The sequence below is a fragment of the Monodon monoceros genome, unplaced genomic scaffold (assembly GCF_005190385.1).
Source record: "Monodon monoceros isolate NGI ecotype Baffin Bay Population unplaced genomic scaffold, NGI_Narwhal_1 Super_Scaffold_11, whole genome shotgun sequence".
Lineage (NCBI taxonomy): Eukaryota > Metazoa > Chordata > Mammalia > Artiodactyla > Monodontidae > Monodon > Monodon monoceros.
Genome location: NW_021703767.1, coordinates 108,435,075 through 108,446,835, shown reverse-complemented (window position 1 = coordinate 108,446,835; position 11,761 = coordinate 108,435,075). Strand labels below are relative to the sequence as shown.

General features: G+C 43.1%; 1 protein-coding gene across 1 annotated transcript; it reads left to right on the top strand.

Moving 5' to 3' along the window:
- The first annotated feature begins 3,932 nt into the window (after positions 1-3,932).
- Positions 3,933-4,551, top strand: LOC114890986 (tropomyosin alpha-3 chain-like). Its single transcript, XM_029214973.1, has 2 exons — positions 3,933-4,410; positions 4,472-4,551. Exons 1-2 carry the CDS (start codon positions 3,933-3,935, stop codon positions 4,549-4,551), a joined length of 558 nt encoding a protein of 185 aa, XP_029070806.1.
- Positions 4,552-11,761: the final 7,210 nt, after the last annotated feature.

The following is an 11,761-nucleotide window of genomic DNA, read 5'->3' as shown; positions in this document are numbered from 1 at the left end:
GCCCATCGTTCCACTGAACTGCACCTACAAAACACACATTTCAAGGATAAAGCTACAATATTAAGAATTTCGAAAGGGGACCAAAGCATTAAACCCCAAGCATGAGCACTTCTGAGCGTGAGGCCCTGAGATACTGGTTGTATGCCCATGAAGCTGGTCCTGCCTCAGAGAAATTTTCTCTGACTGGTCCCCCCAAACTGAACTAGCTGCCCCTTTCTGTGCTCCTTGCTTATCCCATGTTTGCATGTAGCACTACATTTAGCACATTATCTTACATTATCTATTTATATGTATGTTTCACAAAATATTTTGTAAACTTCATAAGTTCAAGGAATTTGGCTAAATCCTTTTTTCTTTCTAGGCCTCAGTATTGAAATTGCTTATCAGTAGACCTTTGATAGGTGTTCAAATGGCCTGACAAATATACTAACTGGCTGAGCAGAAAACAATTTATACACCATCTCTTTTCGGCCCTGCCAACACCCCTACCATGGTTGTCTTCCTTGTGTTCCAGCCCCAGCAATGGATCACACCTGATCCACAGTTTTACATCCCCACTACTATAGCCACTGCCACTACCACAGACTAGGAAGTTTCCATGCACAGCTCCAGCTGACAAGGAGAGATCATCACATCTGAACATCTGAACACTTGCCAGATGGGATCCACAGAGGCTCTGGCTTCCTCTGGGGAGCTGGGAAAGGCTGCATAACATAGCTGGAAAGTGAGAAAGTTAACATCCTAAGGAGGCAGAATTCAACAATGAAAGGCACGAGATAGAAAGGAGTCAGCAGATATTTACCTGTCTTTCCTTCCCCTAATGGATTGTTCTGAAATGCAGTCATTTTATTTGGCCTCTCTGGAAATGTCCCACAAGGCTGAGCAACCAGCCATATTTATTCTGAAGTCATAGCCTGCTTGCCAATACTCCTCCTTGTAGTTTCTTACCCTACTTAGGGTAAGCTTAGGGATATCAATTCGCCACTGCAACTGATCAAATGGGGGTAATGATAATTATAGTACTTTTGCAGCGGTCAGCTACTTACGATGGCACTGAAACCCTTGATAGGTTCAGGGCAGCAAACTATCATTTTAAGGCATTCTGTGAAAGCCATAGATGGCTTTAAGGCAGGTAGTAAGTCCAGATCATGAACACATCAAGCAAGAACCAGAGGAACATCTGTGGGGGTAGATCTTGAGGGTGTTGGACCCTCAAGTGAAAATGGAATTTTAAACTAAGCAGGAGAAATTTGTTGAAATGGGCAACTCATCCATAAGTTGGAATTTAGTGTCTAGCAAGTCTTAATACTGTCCTAATAAAATTCAGTGTTTACCAGTCCTAATAGTTAGCTGGGATGACTCCATAAAGCCTGGATTCACAATGGCTCAGTTGGTTGAGGTGGATTTGTTGGAACTTAATTGGCAGAGTAATGAGAAAGGGGTGAGAAGGCTCAGGAAAAAGAGAATATTAGAATGAAGACATGCAAACCCACTACCTGAGTGTATTCTCCAGGAGGGGACACTCCCCTCGCTAAGAAATGTACCCATGATGGGAGAGCCAACATCACTGAGAAACTCACTGTTGGTTGTCTTCTTCAGGCCAGGGTTGGCAGTGGAAGATCCTGGCATAGCACTGGACTTTATATCAATGGAAATATTGGGATTCTGGAAAGGCAGAAGCCAGGGGAGATATAATTACTAAACTGAGTAGTATGGTCAGAATGGCAATCAAAGTGCCTTGGCCCAAAGTGATTATTACCTCAAATTGATGATGGTTTTCCCAAAGGTAACATAGACAAACCACCATCTAAGAGCATTGGTTGTCAAAGTGTTGTCCTAAGATCAACAGCTTTAGCATCACCTAGGAACTTCTTTGAAACGAAAATTCTCAAACCCCACTCCACACCTACTAATATAAAAATTCTGGGGATGTGGCCCAACAATCTATCTTTTAACTAAAGTTTAAAGACCATTGACTAGGCTTTTGTTTGATTTGTACAACCAAAAGGAATTCAAAACTGATGATCATAAAGCTGATGTCAGACACTGATGGAAAACTGAAATTTCCAGTTACTAGATCCAAGCCAGTTCACAGAGTCAGAGCCCATTGATTAAAGGGAATATTGGGTCCCCACAATGCCACCACAGCATGGCAAGTATCTCTCTAACCTTTCCTCAAAGCCAGAGTAATTGTGGGCTGAAGAAAAGGGAATACCCAGATTTTTTTTTTTTTTGCTGCACCACGAGGCATGTGGGATCTTAGTTCCTCACCCAGGGATCAAACCTGTGCCCTCTGCAGTGGAAGTGCAGAGTCTTAACCACTGGACCGCCAGGGAAGTCCCCAGACATCTTGAGGATAGTTACAATGAGATCACAGCTGACAACAATATTAGAGAACCCCAAACACCACCATGGTCCTCCAGTTAAGAGGGAGCCTTATAGATACCAGATTGTAAATGGTGTTTGGGTTCAAGTGCATCTCACAATGGATCCAATAGATCCAAGGACCCACTCTGTTTCTGTATCTCTAGTCCCTGAATGCCTAATGGGATAGATATACTTAGAAGTTTGCCCTTGGTTTCCTGACCTATGAATTAAGGAACATTATGATTAAAAAAGGTGCAGGGCACCTTCCCTCCAAGCCAGGGCAGTACATCAGAAGCAATATCACCTGCCAGACAAATTGCAGAAATTAGTACCAAAAAAGGCTTAAAAGATTCAGGGATGGTGATTCCCATAATATACCTAGTTATTTCACCTACCTGGCCTCTGCAAAAAAATCATGTGGATCATGGTGGGTGCCAGGGGACTACTATAAACTTAAAATAGTATCCCCAATTATAGTTTCTGTGCTAGATATGAATTTTATGGGAGCAGATCAACTCAATCTCTGGCACTTCATTTGTGACTACTGTTTTGCTAAATGCTTTATTCCTGATTCTCATCAATAGAGAGGATCAAAAGCAGCTCATCTTCACGTTTCAAGGACAGCAGGAAGTCTTCACTATCTTGCTCTAGGTCTGTGTTAATTTTCTGCTGTCTGTCATGGTCTATTCTATAGCGATCTCCATCATCTTGCTGTTCCACCGTGCATCATGCTAGCCTTCTACACTGATTGACATTTTACTAATTGGACCTAATAAGGAGAACAGGTCAAGTAATTCAAATGCCCTATTAAAACACATATGTGTCAGAGGGTAGGCAGTAAGTCCTTGATGAGCAAGGGGTCTGCAACATCAGTGAAATTTTTAGGGGTCCAGTGGTCTGGAACATGAAGGGCCATACACTCTGAAGTAAAACCTGAGAGCCTGACAATGGTACACCAAGTAACTGTGCAATTGGAGCTGCCCGTCATGAGCTTAGTGTTAACAGAAACTCCCAGAAGAAGGTTGAGAGGCAAAGAAGCAAACTATTGCATGAAAGAAATGGTAGATTTAGGGAGACTCAAGTACTCCAGAAGATGCAAAAAAAATATGACTTGTTGGCCTAGACCTCCATATCGCCTGCCTCTGCTGCATTGATGCAACTCTCTCAGTCCACACCTATTCCAACTGAGGGAGAAAGAAGGACCTTGAACTCAAGTCAAAGACAGTTTTGTAGTATGCTATATTGGGTCCTATAGAAATGAATCACTGCCACATTATGCCACAAAGAGACTCCTAATAACCAGGTAGATAGAATGACCTATTTTCTGGGTGTCAGTCAGCTTCTCTCCTTGCTCAGTTCACTGCTTGCACAAGGGGCTAATGAACAAAGTGGCCATGGTGGCATGTTCAGATCCTGTACACGAATCCAATAGCAGGGGCTCCAGGGGAAGTAGGGGTGAGAAGCGGCTGCAACTCCGGGCAGAGGAGGCAGGAACCCGAAGGCGAGCAGGGGTCGGGTGGGCACCACGGCGGGGGTCACCATCGAGGCGGTGAAGCGCGAGACCCATGTTCTGCAGCAGCAGGCCGGTGACGCGGAGGAAAGGGCCGAGCGCCTCCCGCGGAAGTGGAGGGAGAGAGGCGGCCTGGGAACAGGCTGAGGCGGCCTCCTTGAACCGTAGGATCCAGCTGGTCGAAGAGGAGCTGGACCGCGCTCAACAGCGCCTGGCCACTGCCCTGCAAAAGCTGGAGGAAGCCGAGAAAGCTGCTGATCACAGCGAGAGAGCCATGAAGGTCGCTGAAAACCGAGCCTTAAAAGAGGAAGAAAAAAGGGAGCTCCAGGAAATCCAACTCGAAGAAGCTAAGCACATTGCAGAAGAGGCAGGTAGGAAGTATGAAGAGGTGGCTCTTAGGTTGGTGATTATTGAGGGAGACTTGGAAGGCACAGAGGAGCGAGCTGAGCTGGCAGAGTCCCGTTGCCGAGAGACGGATGAGCAGATCAGACTGGTGGGCCAGAAGCTGAAGTGTCTGAGTGCTGCTGAGAAAAAGGACTCTCAAAAAGACGACAAATGTGAGGAAGAGACAGAGTCTTACTGACGAACTCAAGGAGGCAGAGACCCGTGCTGAGTTTGCTGAGAGATCGCAGCCAATCTGGAAAAGACAGTTGAAGATTTGGAAGATAAACTGAAATGCACCAAAGAGGAGCACCTCTGTGCACAAAGGATGCTGCACCAGACTCTGCTTGACCTGGAGGAGATGCAGAGCGCCCCAGTCCCGCCCTGCGCTGCCCCTCCCTCTGACCCCGACTCCGCTGAGGCCAGCCTGCCCGAAGCTGACCTTGAAACTGATGGCTGATCTCTAACTGGAAGGCTGCTTTCTCCTTTCATCACGTCTCCCACCCCCTCCCTGTGTCCTTTTCACCAAACTGTCTCTGAATCTGAATCTCTCCAGAGATTCCAGTTGGACTAGAGGCTGAGCACTTTTGGGAACAACTGTTTAAGGGAATGTGAGCAAAGTGTCTTTAAAAGCATGCTGTGATGTACATATTTTATAATTACCTTTTTTGTTGTTGATGTAGCAGCCATTTGTAAAACATTCCAGATAATTCCATAGTTCTGAAGCAGCAGTCTAATCCCTGCCTCACTTTTGGAAGGTAACTTTTCAGCTTAATGCATATTGCCTTCTCCACAGAGGAGGGGAAAAGGTATGGGCCTGCCTTCCTGAGAACCAAACAGCCCAGAGAAAGGCTCCATTTTGGGAAACCTCGTTGCTCTGTAAAAAGTACCCACCAAACCAGAGAGGTGATTCCAGGAGGAGTCAGCAAAAAAAAAAGTACTGTTCAGGTTTTCAGCTGAAAATGGTATCTTTGGGCAGATTTTTTTTTTTTTCATCAGAAGTGACCAAACAAAATTAAGATGGCAAGGACTTCCCTGATGGCGCAGTGGTTAAGAATCCGCCTGCCAATGCAGGGGACACGGGTTCGAGCCTTGGTCCAGGAAGATCACACACGCCATGGAGCAACTAAGCCAGTGCGCCATGACTACTGAGCCTGTGCTCCAGAGCCCACGAGCTACAACTACTGAAGCCCGTGCGCCTAGAGCCCATGCTCCGCAACAAGAGAAGCCACCGCAATGAGAAGCCCGCGCACCGCAATGAAGAGTAACCCTCGCTCGCCGCAACTAGAGAAAGCCCGCGTGCAGCAACGAAGACCCAACGCAGCCATACATACATACATAAATTAATTAATTTAAAAAATGGCAAGACTTCTGTCTGAGACCAAATCCTTGTCCTAGCTCTACCCCATTCCCAACCGCTCACAGAATGGATCATGTGCCCTTTATGTTGAGGTGACCACCTATTTGCTCTCCTGCTTCCTTGAAAGAAAGAAAATTATGTTTTGCCACTGATTGCCATCTGAAACTCATCTCAGCACCCTTTCCTGGGTCTGAAGCTGCTGTCTCTAACAGTGCCATCTCATTGTGCTTTGTATCAGTTAGCGCTGGAGAAACCTTAAGTAGCTTGTGTACAAAGCTGTTTTTAAGATTTATACTATTTTGAAACTTTGCTTCTTTGGGGTTGGGGCACACTGGTCACCTCACCTGGCTGTGAGAGCTCTCTAGTCTGTGGGCTGGCAGTGTGCTGATCTTTTAAAGTTTCTTTCCTCACCCAATCCCCCCTTTTTGGTGAGGTTTCAGTGAGGTTTGTTAGGTGTGCATCCTACAGCTTAATTAGCTTAAAATGTACTCTCCTTTGGTGTGGTCTCTTTGGGGGTCAGTTGGGAGAAAGAAAAACCAATAGTGTAACTGTTTTGATACTGAAAATTGATAAATGTCTTTTTGAAATAAAGAACCAGTCCCTCCCCCCTAATAAAACAACAACAAAAAAACAAAAGCAGGGGCTCTAGGAACCAAGAATCAGCCTATCTTCTACCGCTTTTAAGGACCCACTTGCAGAATTCATGTTATCTGTTCCTACAGGCTTATACCTGCTGCGTTAGAGATCCTGATTCCCAAGGGAGCATTGCTTCCTAGAAACAACATTAAGTTTCACTGAACTGGAAATTGAACTGCTTTGAACTCCTCATGCCAGTGGATAAGCAAGAAAAGAACTACTCTACTGACTGGTTTAGTTGACCCTGATTGTCATGAGGTGGGGTTGTTGCTACACAGTGGGGGCAAAAACAAGTACATCTGGATTGTAGGACTCACTGAGGCACCTCTTGGTGATTCTCTGGCCATGAATAGTTGTAAATGGACACTCAAAGCAACTATTGCCTGACAAAGGAAAACAACTGAGGGTTCAAGTCTATCAGGGATGAAGGACTGTGTCAACCTACCAGGCAAGCAACCTACAGCAGCTAAAATGCTGACTGAAGGTGAGAGAAACTACAATGGGTGACAAACGAGGTAACTGATGAATATCAGCTATGAGCCTGGGACCAGCTGCAGCAGTGACAATTGTAGCTTGGTTTGTTAATCCTCTTTAAGTCTTGCTGAGAAATGGAAACTGACTGATACTTGGAAGGACTGGCCTTGCATCTTCCTTCTTAATGAAGTACAGGAAGTATATCTTGTTCTCATACAAGATCTAGGATATTATAACAGGATGCAAGTAAATCTGATTGATTCAAGGGATATAGTATAGGAGACCCAGCTTATGTATCACCCAGGATGCACTCATCCCTGCCGCTCATTCCACCCAGGCATCAACCATCTGCAAGTCTTCTAGCTATTCAAAATATCCCTACAGTGGTTAAGTCCCAGCCACTGCCACTGTCATCGTACACTGATCGTCCCCACACATAGCCCCAACTGGCACGTGGAGACTGTCCTATTGCAGGCCAGAGGCTCTTGTTGCCCCAGTGGCTGCCTGGAGGGTCTGCATAATACAACCTGGACACATAGGAAGTTAATGCCTCATAGGGTGGATTTCAGCACTGAAAGAAAGTAGGTAGGAAGGACAACAGCAGATAAAATTTGCACCCTTCCTTCTCTACAATGGCCTGCTCTGAGATGCAGTCTTTCCATATGGCTTCTCTGGAGACATCTTGCAAATCTAGGCATCTCGTTCATGGTGTTGTGAAGTTTTGGCCATCTCAGTAACTCATCCCTTTGAATTTTCTCTCCTTTTTCTGCCTCAATTCCCTTTGACTCTCATTCTTGCTTCCCTGGGAATGCAGCCACCCCACACTACCCCCAATAAAATGTTATCATGTCAAACTTTGATGTAGATTTTTTTGTGTGACCCTGAGCTAAGATGTCAGCTATTTTAATTTTTTAAAAAAGTGGGTGATTCAGGACTCTGTTTCCAGTCCAACACGTAAAGTGCTTAGAAGTCAGCATTCCTCCCCAACAAGGAAAAATCTAAGCAAACTGAAAAATCAACAGTCTCTTCTAAGATCTGTCAGAGATGTGAGGTCACAAGGCGAACTGCTGCCCCCCAAATTGGAGAGACACACAGGTCAACACGGAAAACCACAACTTACCAGAGCAGAAATCCATGAACAGACATCTCCATGAGAACCAGTTCCAGGGCAGGAAAATCTGAACTGTAATTGATGAACTGATGATGGAGGCTCAGTGTGAACAAGTCTGAGACTTAAAAACTACAGGAGGAACCAGTGATGGGGCAGGACAGGATGGGGGGAGCATTGCTCACACTTTTATGAGTTTTACCTCACAGGTCCTCACAGTCAATACTGGAGGAAAATCCCCTCAACCTTCCAGCAGGGGAAAAAGGAAAAGAAACCATTTTGAAATATGCTAGAGGATTCTGTCTTCTCAACAACCACTCCCACCCCCCACCCCCAGGAGAAACTATTTTACCAAAGCTTAACCTGCTGAGGTTTTATCAGAGCCTGACCAACTTGAGGGAAGGGAAACACCCAACTCCAGCCCCATCTAACCATACTGTACCACCTAAGGGGTGGTGGGGGGGAATACTGAGAAGTACCGGTGAACTTCACAGTCCAGGCACACAGACTCATGAAAAAAGGGAGACCTAATCACAGAATTTTCAAATGCTGCCCTCTCCTCCTCCACATGTTACCACCACAACACTAAAGACCTACATACTTCAATTCCTGGTACATCACATCCACCTTTCAACCAAAAATTACAAGGCATACTAAAAGGCAAAAAATACTGTTTGAAGAGGCATGACAATCATTAGAACCAGAGTCAGATATGGTAGGAATGTTGGAATTATCACAACAGTAATTTGAAAACACTGTGATTAATATGCTAAGAGCCTTGATGGTAAATGTAGACAACATGCAAAAAAAGGACATGTAAGAACACGAAGTAGAGAGATGGAAATTCTAAGAAAGTATCATAAAGAAATACCAGAGATCAATAAAGACATTTGATGGGCCCATTAGGAGAATAGATACAGCAGAGGAAATAATCTCTGAACTTGATGACAATGGGAACTTCCAAAACTGGAAAGCAAAGAGAACGACGAATTACAAAAAATAGTACAGAATATCCAAAAAATGTAGGACAATTATAAAAGGTATAACATACACATAATGGAAATAGAAGGAAAAGAGAGAAAGGAACAGAAAAACTATGTGTAACAACAATGACTGAGAATTTCCCCAGATTAAATGTCAGACACCAAACCACAGATCCAGGAAGCTCAGAGAACACCAAGCAGGATAAATGCCAGCAAAACCACTACAGATTGGTACTGAAACTTCAGAAAATCAAAAATCTTGCAAGAAGCTGGAAGGAAAAAACCCTTATCTATAGAGCAACAAAGGTAAGAGTCACAACCAACTTGTCCCCAGAAATCACAGAAGCAAAAAGAGAATGGAATGAAATAAAGTGTTGAGAAAAAAAAAAAACCAACAACCAAACCCTATTATCCTAGAACTCTGTACCCTTTGAAATATACTTCAGAAGTGAAGGAGAAATAAAAACACTCTCAGACAAACAAAAATTGTGGGACTTTCTTGCCAGTAGACCTACCTTGCAAGAAATGTTAAATTCTTCAGAGAGAAGGGAAATGATATAGGTCAAACACATATCTACATAAAGAAGAATATCAGAGAATGAATAAGTGAAGACCAAATAAAAACTGATTTTTCATAATTCTTCTAACAGCTAGCAATTTATTCAAAATAATTACAATAACGTTTTTGATTATGTATGCTTATGTGTGTACATATAAAACGTACATATGTGTGTATATATGTATATGTGCTCATATATGCATATATACAAGTGAAATGAATGACAGCAATGAAACAAGGGAAGGGAGGAATTAGGATTATTTTGCTATTATAATGTATTCACACTACCTGTGGAGTGGTACATAGGCATACCTTGTTTTATTGTGCTTTGCTTTATTGTACTTTTTACAAATTGAAGGTTTGTGGCAACGCTGAGTGAAGCAAGTCTACTGGCATCATTTTTCCAAAAGCATTTGCTTACCTCATGTCTCTATGTCACATTTTGGTAATTCTTGTAATATTTCAAATTTTTTCATTATTATATTTGTTATGATGATCTGTGATCTTTAATATTACTACTGTAATTGTTTTGGGGTACCATGAACTGCAACCATATAAGACAGCAAATTTAATAAATGTGTGTGTTCTGACTGCCCCACCTACCAGCCATTTCCTGTTTCTCCCTCTCTCCTCAGGCCTCCTTATTCCCTGAGACACAACAATATTGAAATTAGGGCAGTTAATAACCCTACAATGGCCTCTAGGTGTTCAAGTGAAAAAAAGAGTTGCACATCTCTCACTTTAAAGCTTAGTGAGGAAGGCATGTCAACGCTGAGATAGGCTGAAAGCTAGGCCTCTTGTGCCAAACAGCCAAACTGTGAATGCAAAGGAAAAGTTCTTGAAGGAAATTAAAAGTGCTACTCCAGCAAGCACATGAATGATCAGAAAGCAAAACAGCCTCATTGCTGATATGGAGCAAGTTTTATTAGCCTCCAGAGAAGATCAAAATCAGCCACAACATTCCCTTAAACCAAAGTCTAATTCAGAGCAAGGCGCTAATTCTCTTCAATTCTCTGATGTCTGAGAAAGGTGAGGAAGCTGTGGAAGAAAAATTTGAAGCCAGCAGAGGTTGGCTCATGAGGTTTAAAGAAAAATGCTTTCTCCATAACACAGAAGTACAAGATGAAGAAGCAGGTACTGAGGTAGAAGCTCCAGCAAGTTATTCAGAAGATCTAGCTAAGATAATTAGTGAAAGTGGCTACACTAAATAACAGGTTTTCGATGTAGATGAAACAGCTTTATATTGGAAGAAAATGCCACCTATTACTTTCATAGCTAGAGAGAAGTCAAGGCCTGGCTCCAAAACTTCAAAGGACAGGCTGAGCCTTGTTAAAAGCTAATGCAGCTGGTGACTTTAAGTTGAAGCTACTGCTCATTCACCATTCTGAAAATCCTAGAGCCCTTAAGAATTATGCTAAATCTACTCTGCCTGTGCTCTGTAAATGGAACAACAAAGCCTGGATGACAGCACGGCTGTTTCCAACATGATTTACTGAATATTTTAAGCCCACTGTTGAGAACTACTCCTCAGAAAAAAGATTCTTTTTGAAATATTATGGCTCACTGACAATGCACCTGGTCACCCAAGAGTTCTGATGGAGATGTACAATGAGATTAATGTTGTTTTCATGCCTACTGACACAACATCCATTCTGCAGCTCATGGGTCAATGAGTAATTTTGACTTTCCAGTCTTATTCGTTAAGAAATACATTTCATAAGGCCATAGCTGCCATAGAAAGCAATTCTTCTGATGGACCTGGGCAAAGTAAATTGAAAACCTTCTGGAAAGGATTCACCATTCTAGATGCCATTAAGAACATTTGTGATTCACGGGAAGAGGTCAAAATATAAACACTAACAGGAGTTTAGAAGTCGATTCCAACCCTCATAGATGATTTTGAGGGGTTCAAGACTTCAGTAGAGGAAGTGATTCAGTAGAGGAAGTGGTAGAAATAGCAGGAGAACCAGAAGTAGAGCCTGAAGGTGTGAGTGAATTGCTGAAATCTCATGATAAAGTCTAATGAATGAGTTGCTTCTTATGGATGATAAAGAAAGTGGTTTCCTGAGATGGAAACTGCTCCTGGTGAAGATGCTGTGAAGACTGTTGAATTGACAACAAAGGATTTAGACTATTACATAAACTTAGTTGATAAAGCAGTGGCAGGGTTTGAGAGGACTGACTCCAATCTTGAAAGCAGTTCTACTGTGGGTAAAATGCTATCAAACATCATTGTACACTACAGAGAACTCATTCATGAAAGGAAGAGTTAATCAATGTGGTGAACTTCACTGTTGTCTGATTTTAAGAAACTGCCACAGCTACCTCAACTTTCAGCAAACACCACCCTGATCAGTCAACAGCCATCAACACTGAGGCAAGA

Coding starts and splice junctions, on each gene's coding strand:
- LOC114890986 (XM_029214973.1), top strand. CDS start 3,933: ATGTTCTGCAGCAGCAGGCCGGTGACGCGGAGGAAAGGGCCGAGCGCC. Junction 4,411..4,471: donor TCTGAGTGCTGCTGAGAAAA/AGGACTCTCAAA, acceptor ACGAACTCAAGG/AGGCAGAGACCCGTGCTGAG.